Below are 22,388 nucleotides of genomic sequence, written 5' to 3'. Positions count from 1 at the left end.
GATACAGTACTTTTATACATTCCCTGTAAACAGATCACTCACTACTGCACTCCTTTGGATTTACATCCTGCAACCTAGAGAAGCCTAGGTTCTGCAGAATAATAAACTCCACTGAATAACAGAGCAGCTTAAAGAGCAAATCTATAACAAATAATAACCCCAAACAAATACATCTATAATCTTGGTTTCCACGAGGCAAAGTTTTCTCTTTCTCTGAGCACCTGTGCAGGAAGGAAGGATGGACAGAAGGAAGGGAATTACAACTCCTGATCTGCACCCCTATCATGAACAGGTATGTGAATCTCAGTGCAGCCTCTGAGCCTGCTCCCAGCAGGGCAGCTGGCCACTAGTGATGAGCTCAAGTGTCTCAGCGAGCAAAATGGCAGCATTACAGATGACAAACACATCGTTCATCTTTCCAAAGCTTTCAAAGAACCAGGGAACAAACTGGGTCACTGAGTCATTATTAATACACCTGTTCTGTGACAGCAGCTGAAATGTTTCATTTCCCTCCTGAGGACACATGATCAAGATCCCATTATTCTGGGCAAAACTCACACAATGTAGCTTTTCCATATATCTTTGTCCTAAACATGCACTGCAATGCATTTGGCAGCCAGATTGCTTTTACAGGCATTGATAAATATGCTCTCCTATTGAAGAGATATCATCCTTTTTTCCTTACATTTTCTACAATTTAGAACAATTTACATTTAATCCTGCTTCTAGGATTAAACACTTTCAACGCACCCATTACACCTGCTGGATGGGAAAAAAAAACCAGAAAGGAGTTAATGCTTTTAACTGGAGGGAACTATTGGGCTGGATAAAGAAAAGAGCCATTTGAATGAAGCTCCAGAGCCCTTGTCCCACTAGCACACAGAATCATTGTCACACTGCCTTCAAGTTCTGGTGTTTTTGCTGAAGACAGCAGGAGGTGATTTTTAGCTGGACTGGGAAGAGATGAGAACCCCACAAAAGGTCCAAAGCTTTTATCTGCACAAAGCAGTAATGGTGTGGTCAGTGGCTTTTGCCTTTTCATCAGTGCACCGAGAAAAGAAAATAGCAGAGAAGCACGTATTCTGCACATAGGAAGCCTTATAAAGGAACAAGAAGAAGGAGAGCATGAACTCTGTGAAATGCAAATACTGAAAATCTCATTTTTGAGTTTCCTCCAGACAAGCTACCTTTATCAAAAGCTGTAACACATAGTCTCCAGGAGCACCGTAGACCCACATGACACTTCCCTGTGGCTCCAAAATAATACCCACACCTGATGACCTGGACCACATCTGATGACCTGGAGGAGGAAAATTGTAACTTGGACACAAAGCTTTTTGCTTTTAAATGCTCTTGAACCTGGTTGTCTCAGAAGTAAGCTGTTCATAGAGGAAATCATTGCTTTTATTTATTCTGCCTGTTTAATGCCGTTACCAAGGGAACCATAAGTGTCAATTCAAGCCTTTGTTACATAGAAGGAACTTTTCCATATTATTCCTGCTTTAGGTTAAAAAAAAATCCAAGAAACCAAAAACCAACAAAAAAAAACCCCAAACCCTAAAAACCAAACCCCACAGACATCCCTTGATCCCTCCTGGGTTTTTTCTAGTAACCTGAAAACCAGGTTTTTAGTTGCCACTTAAGAAAATAGATGTCAGTTTCTCAACACCCATCTCCAAAAGCTTGCCTCCAAAGAGGATAACCAACAGAAGTCTGTTTAGGTGCAGAACCTTTTAGTAATTATTTCCTACCAGTAGTGTAATTGGTGGGCTATAGAACACAAAGATGTAGATGGGAGACAAAAGCCTTACTGTAAGTATTTGCCACACCAGGCACAACCTCAGATAACTGTGTTTGAATTCCAAAAGCCTGACTGCCAAACCAAAGGGGCTTAAAATACACTGTCCCTTTCTTCAGCCTGGTCTCAGCCATCCACACAACAGTGAAAACACCCACATACCTTATGCACTCCCCTCTTCTTTTGACACTAATGAAAAAAAAATAATCACAAAGTTTGAGTAGCATATGGGAGCATCCCTCAGTTTTGCTGAATATTGACATGCAATTTTATTCTGTGATCCAGACTCTCTACTAATTTCAAGTACTGCTGATTTATGAGTTGCCTACTGACCTGCCTGCTTTTATAACATCTGTATCCATTCTGTTATATATTTGGCAACACACCAGCTAATTTGGATTATTGGACAGACAGGATTCAATAGCTGGTTGTTTTATTTTAAGCTCACTGGTGCTTCATTGTGAACCTCTACATTAACTGGAAGGCAGAAAAGAGTCTTCACAGCCAAACAGGCAGCTAAAATAAAGCTCTTCAAATCCTATTTATGGCACCTTTGACTAAAACCCAAAGAAATAAAAATACCCAACAGTAACAAAAAGTATCCCTCCTTCCCCAAAAGAAGCCAATATTAAAAATAATAATCAAAAATGATAGGTAATCAGATGCCAGATTCTAAAACTCATTGGCATATTTAAAAACTTCATTTAAACATTAATTTAAACATTCCTCTACAAACGCTGCTGAAAATCAGATTGCACAGGGCTTAGTCCTGCAAGATTCTACACATGCCAGGTTTGACCCAGAAATACATAAACAAATGAATCTAAGCTTTAAAAATGAGCTTGACTTGAAGTCCACAGGCCATTCCACTGCAGTCATGCTCAACTGCTTGGCTGAATCTGAAGCTGGAGTGCTCAGTGCTGCACATAATCCATCCCTTAACAAGGGATGCCCTATGCTCGGGTCACTGTGTAGCATTCATGAGGGACTGTTACAGTTTTGAAACTATAAATTAAGAGAGAACGTTGAATGCTTACTTGGGATTCTCTTCCCCATGAATGTGAATTTCATTTTGTGTTTTAGTGTCATGCAAAGGTTCTGAGAAATGCAGGCAAACATCACGTGAAACTCACGACCAGCGAGCCCTGTATCTTTTCAGAGTAATGAGAGGTATGTAAACCTGGGGAGAAAATCTTTAGAGGGATCTTTACGTGGTGGTTTTCAACCCAAAATACCTAAGCTGTTCACATCTATGAGAGTCTTTCATGAATTCTCTGAATGATTTGCTGTGATTTTGCTGGGCAAGATTCCCTAATACTTGTGCCTTGCACGCTGCTGGAGTCCAGTGCTCTTCAAAGGCTTTACAGGAACACCACTTATCCTTCAGTACATCTGGGCAGAAAAGCTGGAAGCTGAAGCTGAGAATTTCACTTGTTTAAATAAACAGGAACACAAAGGAAAAGAGCTGTAGCTGAAATACTTATTTTTCTTCGTTACCTCTATGAGACTCAAGAGTTTCATGCTCTTTAAGCATAGATTCTAAAATAGTTTTTCGAAGACGATCAACAGTTTTCTTGGTGGCATGAAGTGTATTTCTCTTTTGTCCCAAACAAAGAAAGGATCTACTTTTTGATATGAATAATTTTCAAGATGGTATCCCAGCAACAAGTACCCAGCAATATGTATGTAAAATCTGCTCTACTTACATAGCATAAAAATGTTGCAGTTTATTTCAAGGACTCCACTGTTTGAGTGTTTGTTTTCAGAGACACATAGCAAGGAGAAGTAATAAATCAACTGATTTAGAAGTAGTGCTTTGGAGTCTTTCTATGCATCTTTTCTTGTTTGCTAACAGTGACATGAAAACCCATTTTAAAAATTATTCTTTCCACATTTCTAACCTTACAACCTTACTTTAGATAAGATTACTACAACATTTTATACCTACTTCACTTTCCTTGGAATTTTATGCTCATTAGTAAGAGGTATCTGAGATCTGTCTCGTGAAAATTTTGCTCCATTGTTTTCCTGGAGCTGTACAAATTGGTGCTATTAAACTACTGAGAAAGGAAATGTTGAGCAAATATCTCTGTACAGTTTTCTGTAAGAGCCAGAGATCAGGAGATCTCTTTCCTCTGCTACAGACAGGTTCTGCCTGACCTCCAAAAGTAGGAATTATCCTGCAAGAAATTTCTTGGAGGAGAATCTCCACCTGGGATGAAAGACTAAGGATGTCTTCACTCCAGCATTAACTAGAATCACCTGTTTGAGCTCATGCCTCTTGAAAAAAGCCTTCTTGGGAGTGAGGTACCATCCTCTAAATGTTCTGGGTTGAGCTGAGCTCCTGGATCAGCAACCTACAATGGCTGCATCCCTACAGCATTAACACCTTTGACACCACAGCATTTCAGTATTTATTCCATTTACCTTTTAGACAAGCTACGGTGACTTTAAATTGTCACTTAACTCGAGATCTAGATAATTATTTTTGTGAGAAAGAAACAGACTACTGCTCTGAAATCATGTCCTGAAAACTGTGCAACAGCCACCAATTCTTAACATACTGTCATACAATTTCTCCAGGACAGGTCACATGAACCCCTGCCCTTTCCTTTAATCCACTCACAATTATTCCAGGTGCTTCTAGTCCCTGAGCAATTTCAAAGCAAAGGTACTAAGATTTGCAGATGGTTATCAGAAGTTCTGTGTCAGAAAAAAGACCTGCTGCTGAGGACCTATCCAGCAGCCAAGCCAGCACAGCACTATCAGCCATGAACAAACTGTTCTTAACTCAGTAGAGAGTAAACATTGCCAAATACAAGCAACACTTTGTGAGGGCCAGGAACAAAATCAGATGCTTACCCTGGAAGATGGGAGATTGCAAGCTTCTAATGCGGTCTCTACCCGTTTTCTGTCAGCGGAAAACAAGCGGTATATGCTACAAAATGAAGACAAAACAGAAGGGATTGACTTAAAATCTTGCCTTGATTGTCCATGTGGCCTACAGGCTTAGTATTGCCTTTGAGACTATCCTATCTTTCAGTATTTATTTTCATTTGCTGGCTTCTCAGTCACACAAGTGAGTTTAATGGTGCCCAGGATGAGTGTAACTCTAAGTCACGGATTGAGTTGAACCTGATGCTGTTATTCATACCATGCTCTAGCCATGTCATCTCCAGAAAACAGAAGTGCTAACTAGAGCAAAGTATAATGGGTCTTGAAGTTCAGATTGCAACATGGGAAGCTTCCTGTTCCAGCTGCTGCTTCTGGGCTCCAAGTTCTTAGGTGTTGGCTCTTTTCTGCATGCATGGCAGTGGAATGGGTAGGAGTTGGGTAGCACAGGTTTTAGTTTTCTGTTTCATGCTGTTTTTTTTTTCCTCTGCATTTCACTGTGTCTCTTCCACAAATAGGCTAAGATAAGGTAACCATGCATTGTATTATTAGATTGAGTAGATTATTATCTAAGGTAATTATGCATTGTGATAGCTTAGGTTATAGTAAGCTCTTATCTCTTTATCTCAACCCTGAGTGTTTTCCCCCACCCCCTGTGTCGGGGAAGCAGGCAGGTTAGTCCTTGCACTGAACGATTACACTCTACCCCACACAAGCCCATATTACAGCAGATAGCTACTTGAGAAAGCCACTGCTCTCTTCATGGTACCCTGGCAACATGCAATTTGAATATATTTATCCTCACAACATGTCTCTAAAGTAAAAACAAATAGGATAGTGGGGTTTTTTTATTTGGTTTTGTTTGTTTGTTTTGTTTTGTTTTCCACAAATGGAACAAGCTAAAGCAGAGAAGACAAATGTCTCGCTCAAGATCACAAAAGGCAACCTATGTCCAAAGGGTGTTTTAACAGAGACATCCCTAGTAGCACTGGCCACTCTTTCATGCAATATGTATTACAATCAGATGATAAAATTGTTATTCTAGGCAAAGGGATCCCATGTTTATCCCAAACATATATTGAACACCAAAAAGTCAGAAGAGACTACAAGGTAAGGAAGAGGAAGAGAACTTACTTCTTCAGAGGAATGCGCCCTTCTGGAGTCACCTGCAGCTTAAGTTTTGTGTAACTGCGGAGATAGAAGCATCCTGGTTTATTTTTACAGCAGTTTCAAGTACCTCTCCACCAACTTTATAGCTCAGTACTGGTGCTCTGATCATGTGGCAACTTCCATTTAGCAATTTTGCCCAATAAAAAACATGTTGGGGTACCATTAGTAAGTAAATACTTTTTCTTTCAACAGTAAAGCACTCGTGGTGTCAAATACTGGCTGCCTTGCAATGGGACACTGCAAATCCTGTTAATACAGAAATTTATCAATGCCCCCTGCCATCTCACCCAAATTTCTTCCTTGTCACCCAAGCTGCCTGCAGACTATCAGCAGACTGAACTGCGGAACACAGGCCACAACCTGATCAGAAATGTGGCTGTACTCCTCCTCCAGATGCTGAAATTGTCATTGGATATTGTACACTAAAATCCCTGACTTCCCAAGCCCCCTTCATAACACATCTATGAAGATTTCTCCATTTGACCCTAAATAGTGTCCTTCATCTGCTGGAAGTAAGTTGTTTTGCTGGCAACTGCAATGTCTCCACACTAGAAAGAGCATTAGTATATTCAGCAGCCCTGGGCAAGCCCAAGACATTTCCAGTATGAGGCAATATAAAAATTACAGGCTGAAACCATTTATCAACAGGCAATTATCCAGCTTTTCAGCCAAATATTTAGAGGATCTCAGTATCTCAGGACCTGTGACTTCTCTCCCATGCTCATTAAGGCAGTGGGATGAGGATGTATCTTTCTTTGTCCAAATCTTTTAACATACTGATTCATAGCCTACTGGAACAGGAGGCATCCAGCAGCTTTAATGAGATGCAGCTGGGCATACAGCTGATACCTGATGATCCTCCCGGCATGCCAGAGCTACTGGTTACCGGCAAAATACCTGCCAACAGCAGCCTGGGCAGAGTGCAGCTTCTTGAGTTCTTCCACTTACATCTAATTAAAATTATAAACGAGTTTTGCAGTAATCTGGTGAAAGAATGTGGCAACTCTTAAGTATTTAAGTTGTTAAAGACCACCAAGTCACCTTTTTTGCTTTGCCTATTGGCCTATCAAAAGAAAAAACTTCATGCTTCTAAATGTTCCTTTTCTTCTTGACAAAAAAAAAAATGCTATTAGCAACCACTTCAAAAGCAAAGTATCCCTAACTAGGATAGCAGCATTTTCACAAATCCTTTCTTCTCACATGCATCTTCTGGAAACTAAAATCTCTGCTACTGTGTCACCAAACAAAGATATTACCCCCTTCGACCCATTTGCCAGCACTGAGCTAGAAAGAAGGGGAAAAAAAGCTCACTGTGGTTAGTAGTAATAATAAAAGGTTTAATTTGCCTTCTATTAAAAACAAAACCAAAACAACTTTGAGTACATTCTGATCACATTCATATTTTCTTCTACAGGCAAAAAAGCTAGAAATAAAATGGAGAAAGACAAAATAAATTCTGAGCTTCAGTTAAAGGAAACTAAAAGCATGTCTGAAGGACAGTCAACGCCACCTGTATTTGCCACCTTTTTTCCTCCCAAGTTCTTCGCTACATGTGGGACTCTATTTCCCTCCCTGCAGCTATTTTCTACCCACCTAAAAAACCCAAACATGCTATAAAGCTTGCCTGGACATATACCCATGGACTGCTTTGAGTAGTCTAGTGCTGGCTGTGAGAACAGACTCTGGACATAACACTGACCCAAGGTTTCCATGGCGCTGCTAATCTCATTGCTGTACTGATCAGTTCTTCAGTAATAATTTTTGCACCTCAACACAAACATTTAATGCATGGTTACAACAGAGGAACGTGCACACTATAACCAAAATGGCAGGTTTCATTAACCACCCTTCCTCCCAAGTTAGCCTCGTTTTTCTCATCTGACCAAATCACAAGACAGCTGCTCAAGCTGTTTACTGTTGTTCTTTTAATGCTGTAAGGGACTGAATGGCACAAAGAAGAGAACCAACTTAATTCTGCTCTAATGCAATTTGCATTCAACAAACAGGTTCTGATAGGACTGCAACCAACTCTTTTCTTAGTAATTATAATGGGGAAATATTTTAAAAATTCCAAGTCAAAAGATTGCTTACATGACTCTGATTTGGCATCTGGAGAGAGGACCCTGGAAATCTTACAGTTTCCAAGTGATTTATTAATTAGTGGAAAAGAAAAAGACACAGGAATGCCATGCTTGCCTTCCACTGAATCCACACACAGTGACTTCATCTTTAATTAATGCTGCTTGAACAACTACCAAAAAATGCCTCCAAATAAGACAGGCTCAACTATACTGTGTGATAACTGTTTCTCCTTTGCATCTGATATGCAAACGTCCATGAAGTACAGCCACAATCCACCTCATTAGAGATCTGGCATTCAAGACCACTGTCCACATAGGGATCTGAGTAAAGGAACATGGAAATAGAATTTTCACATCCACAACCTATGGAGCTGAAGGAAGTCACTGTTTCTTGTGCTCTCACACCTGCATCTGCTCAGGTTTTTCCACTGTCAACACGAAGAGCCAAAATGAAATGTTAAATGTTTCCATCCATTTGTTTAACGTATCATTTCTGTCCCAGCACAGCATTATCAGACAAAGTTCTAGCCTCTACAACATCTAACACTGAAAGTTTCTTCAAGAATTTCTGTTGACTTCATCGGCACCACAACCAACCCTCTGACAAGTAAACACCTTCTCTGCCTCCTTACCAGATCAGGTACCTACGAAGATGTACATGGGATTAAATTCAAGCAGCCAGGAACCTTCTGACTAAATGTGGGTGCATCTGGTAACATTAGGCATGCACAGCTTTAGCAAGTCCATAAAAAGATCAGATTAACTTGCTTCTTGGATGGAGGCAACTCTTAGGAATCTAAGCCCCAGCTTGGTATTTAGCTGGAATGAGCCTCTGACTGTGAGCAGAAATTCCAAGGTGTTTGGCAGGGACACAAAGCTGAATTTAACTTGCCAGCTTGTAGGCTGGGGTGGGTGTATCTCCTCTTTTGGAAACCCAGAAGCCCAGCAAGAAGCCCAGTTCACTGCCATCACTGTCTGGGAGCCTGTGCCATGCTGTTCTCAATGCTATCACTTACACAAAACTCCCTCAGCATGTACACTCACCAGCCAACTGAGAATTGCTAATCTCAGGTTTAGTTCTCTCGCCTTTTGCAGGTGTGTTTTTATATCCCAAATATTCTTATAAGCAGCTTTTCTACATCACTGAAAGCAACTCAAAACCTGTGCACTTTGCAAAGCAGTTAGGGTGAATGATTGCAGAGCTTCCCTTTGACTCATAAGAGAACCAGAGAGACTACAAAGAGGAAAACAGACTTCCTGAAATCTCATTCTTACATCAATAACAGATAAAAAGGAAAATAACCAGAATCACTTTGGTCCAGAATATAGTTTCAGTTTAAATGGAGAACTTCAGGCCACAGCTGAAGCTACTCCTTTGGCACACAGGTGGAAGACAGCCTTTAATTTTGACTTTTTGCTATGACTTGGTAGCTTGCAAGAACCCAAACAAGATTTCTGCTAAAAAGACGTTTAGGTAACAGGCTTTTTAAAGCCATGAGAAAGGACAGCCTGTGTATACAAAAGTGACAACTCATCAAAGCAGAAACAATAGATGACAAAGTGACTAACAAGCAAGGAGGAAAATGACGTAGGAGGAGAAAGCAACAAACACCCATGGCATTAACCGCGAGGGCTACTCACGCTTTTTCCAGAAACGCATCCCTTGACATATTCTGTGCCAACAAATTTGTTGCCAAACTGAACACTTCATCTGACCACTCCTGCAGATCAAAGAAAAAAATGATTAAATGAGGTTGAGTTTAGATGTTTACTCACACAATACAAAACATTTCTGAAAATTATATCGTTTGTAAAGAGTGCCTAATTAAATCTGAGCTTGATTTTTTCCAGTCACAGCTTCCTTCCTCATCTGTGAGATGTGATTTTCTCATGCTGAAAAAAATGAAGATTTTTTCTTTTTCTTTTTTTTCCCCAAAGATACCTTAATTCACCAAAATCAAACAAATAATAATTATTAGAAAAATCACGTGGATAAATATCTGACGCAAAACAGATTCACATTTCTGGAAGATGTGGAATAGATGCCCTCACCCAAAGACATATCCTTTTGTGTTTACCCCTGTTCTTGTTGACACTCTAAAATAAAGGATCCTCTCTATCATCACTCTCACAAAATAAAGCTGAAATGGGCTTAAATTCCTCTGCATACAGACCTCACAAGGTGGGATACAGACCATACCAGAGCAGGTCCTTGGCACTAATGTCTCACAGAATCACAGAGTCATCCAGGCCAGAAACTAATTCTGAGATCATCAAATTCAGCCATTTTGCCCACTTCACCAAATCTCCTCTTGTAAAAACTTGTTCTTGAGTCACACTCTCTACAGATCCTGAAGGAATTCAGATAACTTTTATAGTGTATATCAAATTAAGAGGCTGAGGGAACTGGGGTTGTTTAGCCTGGAGAAGAGGAGGCTCAGGGGTGACCTCATTGCTGTCTACAACTACCAGAGGGAGGTTGTAGCCAGGTGGGGGTTAGTCTCTTCTGCCAGGCAAATAGCAGCAGAACAAAGGCACACAGTCTCAAGTTGTGTCAGGGGAGGTATATGCTGGATGTTAGGATGAAGTTCTTGACAGAGAGAGTGATTTGCCATTGGAATGGGCTGCCCAGGGAGGTGGTGGAGTCATCATCCCTGGAGGTGTTCAAGAAGAGACTGAATGAGGCATTTAGTGGCATGGTCTAGTTGATTGGACAAGGCTGGGTGCTAGGTTGGACAGGATGATCTTGGAGATCTCTTCCAACCTGGTTGATTCTATTCCATTCTATAAATACTGACTCAAAGATCTTACTAGGCACAATTATAAAACACACTTATAAAGTTTAAACCACCAAAAATATATAGGAGTTTTATATATATAGGATTATGCTAATACAGAAGGAAGAAAATTAACTCCAAGTAGAGAAACTTCTTTTCCCTATGGTACATCCTTACACTGTGGTCTTATGCCTTGCTAAATTATTTTTCCCTCCTGCTACCCTGACACAGGGGAGCGAGGTCCTCCAGCTGTCCACGGGAAACCTTCCATCCCTGCCTACAGGCACTGGTCTTCCCAGGAACCTCACTCAGTTTTCCTGACTTATTTTTCCAATTTCTATGCATCCATCTTTCCATCAGGTCTTCAAACTTTTCAGTGTTCCCAGCAAAGCTTATCCATGGTTACAAACTGAAATTTGGACTCTCACTGCTTGTTCTGTTTCTCTTCTCCCTTGCAGGTCTCTCCTGCAGCTTTTCATTGACAACTTCAGCCCATTTTCCCTTGATAATTTGGCACTTATTTACACTCCTTAATTGCAATCTGTTTTAATCACAGCTGTTTCACCCCTTTAAAAAAGAAAGATGCAAAAACAAAGAATGCCTTTGCGAAAAATGTGATACTTTACTTTTTACTTGATGAAGTTTTCTGAGTTTTCTTTGCAACTGAGTTTCCCTTCATATCAGTCCAGATCCAAAATCCCTATTCCAGCCTTTCAACTGTACAGTCTTTGAGAGGTATTCCCTCTCCTTGGCTCTTTTTTTTTTTTTTCAGGAGAAATACTAAAAATGGGGATTTCAATCTGACAAAAATTGATGATGATGAAAAGTACCATTGAGCTTTCAATTAAATAATTAATGCCACACCATTTTGAAGCTTATAAGCTTTTTTTACTTTAAAAGTCTCAAGTTCTGCAAGAACAGGTCACTGATTTGAGAGAGGTTGTGTTTTTTCTATTAATGTGCTAAAGTGTTTCTTTTTTTTCCCCCTGAGATTACCAAATCTTATTCCTGAAACAGTCTTGTTCAGCAATTCTCAAGGAGTAAGAGAAAAGGCTACCTACATATCTGCTATAGTATAGGCCTTTGCTATTCTTCAGGTATCAGACCCTTAAGTCAGCCTATTTACAACCTCACCCCTAAGCAGCTGAGACACCACATCTGTCCTGTGACAGCTATATCTGGCAGAGAAACCTTCCTCCTTGGACTTGCTGTTCTGGAGGTAAAACACTGTTGCTGAGTTAGTCCTTCCCTTCACCTCTTATGACCATTTCCATTTCTCTTCTTTAATTGTTTTTCCTTCTTAGGTCTAATTTGAAGAAAACAGGGGTGTGAGAAAGAAAAAGAGAAGGAGTCAGCTCCCTAAGCAACACAATTGCTTTGCTGTGACTCTTGGAATAGAAAGCGCATTAAGTGCAGCATCTGTTTTTCTTCTTGGCAACTCATTTCTCCAGGCTCAAAATAGGCTCATCTTGTATACACTGCTTTGCTAAGGCACCAATAACAGTAGTAAAAACTTCTCCCTTTGACACTAACGGCTGCAGAGATTAATAGCACCAAAGAATTATTTAGATATAGAAAATATGTTGCCTTTTAACAGATCTTGATAGAATTTATTGTGATCTCACTGTTTTTACTGGCCTTAAAGTAGAAATATTTTGTAGAAAAGAGAAGTAGGGCATTTCCCACACTCCAGCTCCTCCTTCTCTTTGTCCAACTGCTTGCCCACAGGAATATAAAGGGAAATCAGTTACTATGTGTGAGAATGCAGAATGCACAAGAGCTGTGGGGTGCAGGTGCAGGACTGCTGTAGGAACGGAGCAAAGAGAAGAGACAACAGGCAGATCCTTGTAATAACAGACCTTGGTTCTCACATGCAGCTGACCACCTTATCTCAGAAAGGGTAGATAACAGACCTTCATAAATGAGAATAACAGGGCGTGTACTTATGCAGATGTGGTGGGTCATCTCTGACTGATTATGCTAATATGTAAGTGTGTGCTCTACTGGCTGAGTGTATAAATTTGGGCTGTCATGATCAACAAACAGCTTCAGCATAATTCATATTGAATCTTTCTGAGGACTCAGGCGGCTTGCCCAAACCGTATTGGTTTATGGGCGTGTTTACCATTGGTGCCCACCGGCAAGCAGTGAGAGCAGGCAACACGGCCTGCAACAATTATGTGCCTGTCACAAGGATTATGCATATAAACAGTCTTTCACGTTCCTTTCCTAGCTTTTCAAAGTGATCATATCACTCTTGCCAAATGTTTTAAGGGCTACCTGCAGGCTGAGCCATTTCTAATGATGTAGGTGCCAAGTCAACAAGTCACAAGCAATATCTGCTCACTGCATCTCACATTCCAGACACCACGGGGCCACAGCCAAAAAATCAAGACCAGAAAATATGCCAAGGATCACATCATTGTTCCAGTTACTGGTCTGAATCGTCAGCGGGAGGAAGAGAAACAACAGCCCTGAGCACAAGCCCAAAGAAATAAAGGAGATACTTTGGGTGGACTTTGATGGCTTTTCATCAAGCTGCGAGTCAAGATGTGTCTCTATGCTTTAGCTACCAAATGGCTCTGTTTCCTTGGGCTTGCTGCATAGTACAAGGTAAAGCCCAAGCATGGTGCACTCTGCAGCTGTCCTTACTAGCAGCAGTGATTCCAGCAGGCAGTGCTTGGTCAAAGTGCTCTGTGGGGTAGAAAGCTGTTATGTGCAGAAAGAAAATGGCCTACTGTGGAAAGGTTATAACAGCCTCTGAATCACCTTTGTAGCTGCAGGCTCCTGTACAGATGCAATACAAAAGGAATATATAAATCCAGGTATTTTTTAATAGGACTGTACTGATGTCAATTTGTTTGTAGACTGGGAGCCTCTGATTCTGCTTGGTAGCAGAACTCAGCCTGCCGACACAGTCAACTCCAGGGAAAACACATCCATCATGAGAAGAGCTCCCTGAACCTACTTTCTTTTTGGCTAGGTCCTCTTACACTAATTCGTATTTATATCACTCCTGCGAGCTTCACTAACAAATTATTTAGCTGTTCTGTGCTTTGGCAGGTAGTGTACAACCTGCAGTTCATTTGGATATCTGTCGTTCAGCAAAGTAATTCCTCTCCTCTATTACATGCCATCAGGATATATACCAGGAGGCATTTATCTCAACAGAAGAGCAGAGACATTGTTCATAAGGAAAGACAGCACACGTTCTTGAAAACACTTCCTTCCAATCAGAACTGTCTGTGTGTGAAAGCAATGTTTCTCGCACATTTGTTTCTGGTGGGAGGTTAACAAAGCAAGCTGCTTTCATGCTTTCAGCAGCCTCAGGAATTTTATTTTTTTACATGTAGCAAACTAATTTATATGGTTTGTTTTACCATTTTATTATACTGATTAAGCTCTTAAACAAGCCAAAGCAGCTGGAAAAATTAAGACGTATGCTGGAAAGCATAGTATAACACAACTTATGAATCACCTTTGACTATGTCATTTTACTTAGGGAGGCATTCATCAGCTCTTAGTGATGGATCTGATCCAAAGCCCATCAAACTGAGGAGAAACAGAATTCCTTGGGCTCTGGATGAGGTCTTTATGGCCAGGATGGGCTAGGGTGGCGAGAACAGAGTTGGCATGGGAGGCACAAAAAGGTGGGAGGAAAGAAATGGAGAAGATGGGATACTCACTTCTGAAGTTACTGGATTTATGACGAGAATGAAATTCTGTAGACATGTTCTGCAATCTGCCTTTTATACCATTACCCAGTGAATTTCAAACTGCATTCTTTGCACAAAGCAGCTGTTCAGTGCCCTTTTGCTCATCACTAATGTACTTCAAAACATGAGTTACTTTCTCCTGGAGGAATGCACATAAAACAGTGTGTCTTTATCACCTTTTCTGGCTCTTTATTTAGTGCATTTAGATTGACCTGAATAGCCCAAGGCTCATATTTTTGTAATTTTTCAACAACCTGACCAGTGGATGTGATGAACACAGTCAGTAGAAGTAAAGGAAGCCTTCTGCAAGTGAAGAAAACCACACAATTAAATAATTTCAACTGCCTCACTAAGACTGTTACAGCTTATTTTGCCTTTCCCCTTAAAGGAGGACTGATACTTGCCACACAACCTGAAAAATAAAGTATGGTGAATGAAGGGTTAATGAAAAAACCAGTCACGCACTGGAAAGGAGAAGGCAGGGGAGGTTTTCATTGGCACTTGCTTTCCCTGGAACATGAGTGAAAAGAATGGTCAAATTTTGACTGTGACATTGAAAATATCTTGTATTTACATGCCTCCTCAGAGCTCCTTGAGGCGCTTATTTGTAACAACAACTCTGAATCACTACATCAGTCATGGAGATAAGGACTAGAATCTCTGATCTGGCTCACATGGAGTTGGTAAACATGTTAAGGAGGAAGAAAATCTGGATGCATTCACAAGTGATCAAACTCTGCTTTTCTTGAAACAACCAGGGTATTTAGTACCATTTCAGGCCACACTTTGAGTACTGTGTCCAGTTCTGGGCCCCTCAATTCAAGAGAGATGTTGAGGTGTTGGAACGTTTCCAGAGAAGGGCGATGAAGCTGATGAAGGGCCTGGAACACAAACCCTATGAGGAGAGGCTGAGGGAGCTGGGGGTGTTTAGCCTGGGGAAGAGGAGGTTCAGGTGGACCTCACTGCTGTCTACAACTACCAGAAGGGAGGCTGTAGCCAGGTGGGGGTTGGTCTCTTCTCCCAGGCAACCAGCGACAGAACAAGGGGACACAGTCTCAAGTTGTGCCAGGGGAAGTACAGGCTGGATGTTAGGAGGAAGTTCTTGACAGAGAGAGTGATTGTCATTGGAATGGGCTGCCCAGAGAGGTGGTGGAGTCACCGTCCCTGGAGATGATCAAGAAGAGACTGGATGAGGCATTTAGTGCTATGGTCTTGTTGACTGGACAGGGCTGGTTGATAGGTTGGACTGGATGATCTTGGAGGGCTCTTCCAACCTGGTTGATTCTATGATTCTATGGCAAATCTTCAATGCTTTCAAAATGCCATCCCCAAGCTACAGAGCCTGACTGATAAAATATGAATTTATTTGGTCTACTGCATTTACGAATAAAAAGAAAAACTGAGATTCTTAGCTACTCAGATTGTAGGACTTACTCAGAATTTAAAAGCAGCCAAGTTTTTCTAAAATGTGATTTGATCTACAGTATTTTTCAGGTTCCATTACCAAACAGAAAATGTCCTAAATCACTGATTTCTGCAGTGTTTCTGCAAATAGATTGTGATTCATTGATTGCTGGCTAGATAAGAAAGAGATAAAGAAGGACATATGCTTCTGATTTGGGTGACTTTCTCCCTTGGTTAAGTGCAAGATTTTTTGCTGGAATAGCTTTAGCACACCTAGTTTTCAATCATATGCTTAGGGCTTCTTTGTTCCTGAAGAGTTGCTGTGATTGCTTTCACTTTTGCAGTGTTGAGATATCTAAACCAGCCCTGTGGAGCATATCTGTGCATTTTCAAGTTTGAAGACAGCACTTCCCACTCAGCAGACCATGGAGTTCTCCAGTGAATTTGTACTCATTTTGGGTTTTATTCTTTCATATCAAAGAAAACAGTAGAAATAGTGTTTCTGCAAGCTGGCCAATCAGCTAATGAACATTAGTAGAGACAGAAGAAAAAGTTTATCTTCTTGACTTAAGCCTTTCATCCTATGACTTTTACTCACCTGCTCTGACCACCTTTACTGTCTATGAGGTGACAGAACTCCTTACTGTTAATTCAATAACAAAGAATTTAGCAAATCTGCAATTCAGTGGATTTGAGCATGCAAGCTGTATGAAAAGTGTTCTGCCATTGATGATCTGGAGGCTGTTAAGAGACCACCCTTATGAATGGAAGTGGAAAAAGGAGTAGCTTTTGAATGTCAGTTTGGAATAGATAAAGCAAAGAGCTCCTACTTCACTAAACAAAACTGAGTCATACAGAAACTGGGAGAAAAAAAACTCCTAACCAAAATACAATCCCCCAGACGTACTGATATCAATTATAACTTGCTTGGCACACACAACTGTTTTGTGTGATTTGTTGAACAGAAATGAAGGGACTGTATACCCACATGGAAAAAGTAATGATGCTGACTCCCCAGTTCTTATCAAGGGCTATCAGTAAGCAAAATGCAATGCTTAAAATTGACCTTTTAACATGAACAGCAACATTCATGTCTGTGAGTTAAACAAGGTGTCTGATTGCCAACATTCTTGGTATACAAGGTAGAGCTGTAGATTCCTGATAGTCTTATACAGGCCAACCTTGAAATGCCAAACATTTACAAACGTTGCTCTCACAGATGATCAATAATTTGCACATAATTAGGGCGAACATAAAATGGTAACTACTGAAATATCATAGAATCAACCAGGTTGGAAGAAACCTCCAAGATCATCCTGTCCAACCTAGCACCCAGCCCTGTTCAATCAACTAGACCATGGCACTAAATGCCTCATCCAGGCTTGGCTTGAACACCTCCAGGGATGGTGACTCCACCACCTCCCTGGGCAGCCCATTCCAGTGCCAATCACTCTCTCTCTGGCAACAACTTCCTCCTAACATCCAGCCTATACCTCCCCTGGCACAACTTCAGACTCTGTCCTCTCGTTCTGTTGCTGGTTGCCTGGCAGAAGAGACCAACCCCCACCTGGCTACTGTTTGCAGAGTCACAGAACACATTTTATAACAGAGTAAAAATTTGTAACCTGGTTCTCACAATGCTTATCTGGGCTTTGCAAGCAATGTTCCTGGGGCATAAACTTTGCTGAATAAACTCTCTGAAGGAAAAAGTAAAACATGACGGCACATGTCTCCTTGGGTACAGAGTGGCACAGCACTACAGCAGAACTGAGGTTCATTACACAGGAATCTCCACTTACCTTATTGACCTATATCTCCAAACAATACTTCAAAAACATTAATTTTATATGACATGAATGAAAGTTACATTACCTTTGCTATATCCTCTTGGAATGCCACCAAGTTCAAGTACGATATATTGACCAGGTCTGGACCATAGACAACAGTTATCATTCGATTTTCAAGTCGACCTCCTAGGTTCCCAGCATCCAGCAGTTCACGCAGTTTTGGATCCTGCAGGTAAATACATTACCAAATAGCTTAAAATCTTTCTTTGCAACTACATTAAAAGAGGTGATTATTTTGCAAATACTTAAAATTTGAAAACTTCTGCTATTTTGAACACTTTCAATATGATGAAACTAGGTTCTGATATTAAAATATTAAAAGCTATTATCGCAGAAGAAAATGGAAATAACCACTGAAAATCCATCAAAGCTTTTAAGCTCTGTATTTCCACACTATAGAGTAAAAGCTGTCCAGCTGATGGCTGCACATTCTTATTTTCACTTATTTTGCCTCATACACAAATTGCTTTGACTGTCAAAATAACACAATCTGTCCAAAGGCTACTGGCCTCAGCAGAGAGATCTCCAATGACTTTAACGGATTTTAGACAGAGCTCCAAATGGGAACTGATTTCTTCCTAAGGAATTAAGAACACTGCCCAGAATTAACTACCTTAAAGACTGTGAAATGAATAATGGAATTCTGACAATGACTTCCTCTTTCTTCATGTTGAAAAGGTTGTTGGTTTTTTTTTTAGTATAAGATATAGCTGCTTTATATTTTGGTTACAGCATTTTTTTCAGGTTTATATCCAATTGTTTAGGTTGGAAAAGATCTTGAAGATCAAGTCCAACTGTTAACCTAACAATGCCAAGTCACCACTAAACTATGTCCCTCGGCACCATGTCTACATGTCTTGTAAATACTTCCAGGGATAATGATTCAGTCACTTCCCTGAGCAGTCTGTTCCAGTGCTTAATAAAGAAATGACTACATGACACTTCTGTGAAAGAGAGATTCAACTTTTAAAAAGAGCTAATAATAGCCTGATCCTCAGCTTCACTGGTATCATAAGCATGTGAGAACCACCCTACCCCCCCACCCCAAGCCTCCAAAAAACTAAAACAAACAAAAAAACCCAACACGAGCTCCGCCAGACAAAAGCAAAAAAAAACCAAATCAAACTCAAACCAAACCAAACATGCAAAACCAAAATAAACCCAAACAATGACAGGTTATTTTGTAACTCTCTCAGTTATTATGTGGCTGCAGCATTTCCAAGAAAGACAATCAGTGTTTTCCAAACTACAAAAACTGTTTGGTGCTTGACTTCAAGATGAAGTTTATAAAGCCAAAGACAGATGAAAGGAAGCCCCACATGGCTGAATGCAATTCTGTGAAGAGGGTCAGTATAATCTGAAGCTTGGGTTTCCTAAAAAGCAAACATTTTTCAGTCTACAACAAACACTAAAAAAATGGCCAGCAGACAGTAGCACTATGGGAATGACAAATTCCATGTAGAGACCAAATGATTTGAAAACCGACATAAACACATACTGCAGTTTGTATTTCACTCACATGAACTTTCTTCGCCCATCTGCACGTTTAGTGTTTACGGTACTTCTTAGTACTTCATAACTTCTGAATAATCTTCACTGACTGACACAAATTAAATTTAATGTAACAGGATGATAAGCTTAAGAGGACAGAAAGGGCCATTCTTCACAGATCTTGCAGGAAGTCCTACAGCAACGAGACTGCAGTCTAAAGGGCATCTCCTGATTGGCATCATATTTGCTGGTAGGCAATAGAGTTATGTTCACTAAATACTTGAGAAGGTCTAGGAGCACATATTGAGAAGGTCTAGGAGCACATATTGAAGTACACTGTATTACCTGGAAAGAAAGTACAAGGCAGTCTATCTCAAAATGTTGAGCCTTGTTAAAAATTTGGTATGATGGCCAAGTGCAGCAGGAAAATGGAGAGAATAATCCTATTTGAGGCCTCTATAAAGAAGGAATATGACTGCTCTGAGACAAAAATGATTTAATGGTAAACAAGTTAATGACAGACTGTCACATAAGAGAAAAAAAGAATGGCCTAAAAATAGTTGCATTCCAGAGGGGAGGATTTGAAGGAGAAAGACAAATAATATAATTTACATCCAGGAGAAACCATTGTGTATCAGGAAAACTACAATACACTGGCAATCACAAAAACATGGTGGGATGTCTCACATGACTGGAGTGCTACAAGCTCTCCAGAAGCAATAGGAAAGACAGGGGAGGCAGTGGTGTGACCCTGCATGTCAGGGAGTGTTTTGAATGTACTGAGATTAATGATCATGACAACACAGTCAAGTGTTTATTGGCTAAGAATCAGGGGGAAGGTCAACAAGGCAGATATCCTGGTGGGGGTCTGTTATAGATCACCCAACCAGGATGAAGAGAAAGTTAAAAGATTCTTTAGACATCTTGAAGTCGTCTCACTATCACTGGCTCTGGTTCTCATGGGGAACCTCAACTTCCTCAGCATCTGCTGGAAATAAAACATAGCAGAGAGGGAGCAGTCTCAGAGGTTCCTAAAGTGTGTGGACAACTTCCTGACACAACTAGGGAAGGTGCCTTGCTGATCCTGCCATTTGTGAACAGAGGTGGTCTTCTGGGTAATGTAACAGTTGGGAGCCATCTTGGACATAGTCATCACTGCCACCTTGGAATTCCAGTGAGCAGACTTTGGCCTGTTTCAGAGACCGGTCAACAGAGCCCCTTGAGAAGCCCGAAGGACCTGGTTTAATGGCCATGGTAGTCTTAGACTGATGGTTGGACTCAATGATCTTAGAGGTCTTTTCCAATCAAAACACTTTGATTCTACGAACATCCAGAGAAAACTCCTGAAAATACTAAGCTAGTGATGGTGTGCTATTAGAAGGGCTATTTTCTCTTTTATTTACAGACTGAATGTTACAAAGTTCTGTTTAATCTCTCTGGGAGATGAGAACTCATCTGCTTTTTACTCCCTAACAGTTTATACCTAACATCAGACTGATAAATGTTTCTGCTGAAGGGCCTGTCTGGCAAGAGCATCATTCCCTCTGAATGCTAACTGACCAGGACTATCTATCTGGTTTTATTCCCTTTCACTTAGTTGTCATTCCTTTCTGCCTATTCCTGGCTGAACTTCTTGCTCACGGTTTCATTCTTGGTGATGAACTGAAATCATATCAACAAAAGAAGAAGAAAAGCTTTTGCCTTTGTATTTATAGCAAGCTATAAGATGTCTCTATGATGGATCATACTCTAGCTCAACTATACTAGGAATTAGCCACGAATAGCAAAATAGAGAATAAACATATTTAAAATGGCAACTTTTACTCAAAGCAAATCCACTGAAAGAAACATAATCTGAGAGACTGGCTGAGTAAGCACAGACTTAATGGCCAGCTAGGTAATGGGAGTATGAGTTTGGTCTTCCAGGTTTTAAAGGCAAGAAAGATGGACCGTCTTCTTTGGGTTATTGGTTTGGGTGAGTGAAATGCTGAATTCTTCTCTCCTATTTAAGACTTATCTAACACACTTTGAAGCACACAGTCCCTTGCAGCAATGCATTTCCCCGCTGCCATCCAGCACCTGTTAATGAAGACCACACATTGCATATCCTGTGCTACACAGGTATAACCTGCAATGTGCTCCACAGACTTAAAAGAGTTATTTTTACTGTAAGTTCAGTGAAAAAGAATAATTTTGATACTAACAGGATTCATGGCCTCTTTTTGACCCCTGCCAGGGGTGTATTTGTCCTTTAAAGGTGACAGATGCAACTCCACTTGTCAGTGATGACTTAGCCCTTAGGTAGGTTGTATTTAGTCCTTAGCTCTCAAGTTCTCAAATTTAGATACCAAAGCACGCTTTGGGTTTTTCACAGTCCTCATGAATAGCTCTGCTTCCTTATTACCACACTTAGCTGCCAACACGACTAAGGAGATGAGCAAAATATCAACATCTTGAAGACTATCGAAGCTCTATGAATCAAAGACCATTTTAAAATGTCACCAAGTTTTCCTGTGGCTATGATAGGAAAGCACATGGGGAAAAAAAAACAAATAGCAAGACCAAATTTAGCTTCTTTTATGTAAATCAGATTATTTTGATTTTGCTAATTCCATTTTGAGGAATGAGACTGAAAGCCTTCTGCTGTTCAGAGCTGCATTTGATATACTGGCTCATGAGTGGATAGATTGTTTTTTGACTTAAGCTCTTTGCTACACTGGGGTCTTATTATGAACATATTGAGCTCTTTGAGAGATACTCAGAAGAATTATACCTCTGGAATGTGAGTTATAGTCAGTTTTTGATCTACTGAAGTTCTATCATGTTAGGAAATATGGCCATCAATAAACAGCAGCTAACTGAAAATGCCCGTGGAACTCAAGGTTTCCTCTGTTGCACAACTATTTAAGTCTACTTTGATGTTTTCTGACAAAGAATCATCCTTTTGCCTCTTCTACTCAAAAGGTCAAGTTGTCAGCTTGCTTTTCCCCTTCCACTAAAGTCTATCAGGAGCTTCAATGCAAGGACTGGAGCTGCCTGAAGATTTGCCCTGAAACCAGGTTAAGAAAGCCAGTGTTTCTGATAGGACATCCCTGAGATCAGAAAGCAAACAGATTCTTGGCTGGAGATGCAAATTTTGAGTAGGCAAGCACAGGAAAGGTGACAAGGATGGTATTTGGCAGCACAAACAGCTTTAGAATTCATTAAAACTC

The 22,388-nt window shown here is 40.5% G+C and overlaps 1 protein-coding gene across 3 annotated transcripts in view; it reads right to left on the bottom strand.

Annotated features, from left to right (window-relative positions):
* PLCB1 (phospholipase C beta 1) overlaps positions 1-22,388 on the bottom strand; it is a 434,017-nt gene that overhangs the window by 157,423 nt on the left and 254,206 nt on the right. For all 3 annotated transcript variants that reach the window (XR_010302819.1, XM_064146106.1, XM_064146104.1), the window contains exons 4-7: positions 17,711-17,851; positions 9,583-9,662; positions 5,825-5,878; positions 4,661-4,736 (exon numbers count right to left, since the gene is read on the bottom strand). Coding sequence is in view for 2 of the 3 variants with exons in the window: in XM_064146106.1 (XP_064002176.1) it covers positions 4,661-4,736; positions 5,825-5,878; positions 9,583-9,662; positions 17,711-17,851 (351 nt within the window). In the remaining variant the exon portion in view is untranslated. The remainder of the gene's footprint in view (positions 1-4,660; positions 4,737-5,824; positions 5,879-9,582; positions 9,663-17,710; positions 17,852-22,388) is intronic.

Source organism: Pogoniulus pusillus, chromosome 7, assembly GCF_015220805.1.
Source record: "Pogoniulus pusillus isolate bPogPus1 chromosome 7, bPogPus1.pri, whole genome shotgun sequence".
Taxonomy (NCBI): Eukaryota; Metazoa; Chordata; class Aves; order Piciformes; family Lybiidae; genus Pogoniulus; species Pogoniulus pusillus.
The sequence above is the reverse complement of the archived record's forward strand: the minus strand, read 5'-3'. Positions and strand labels throughout refer to the sequence as shown.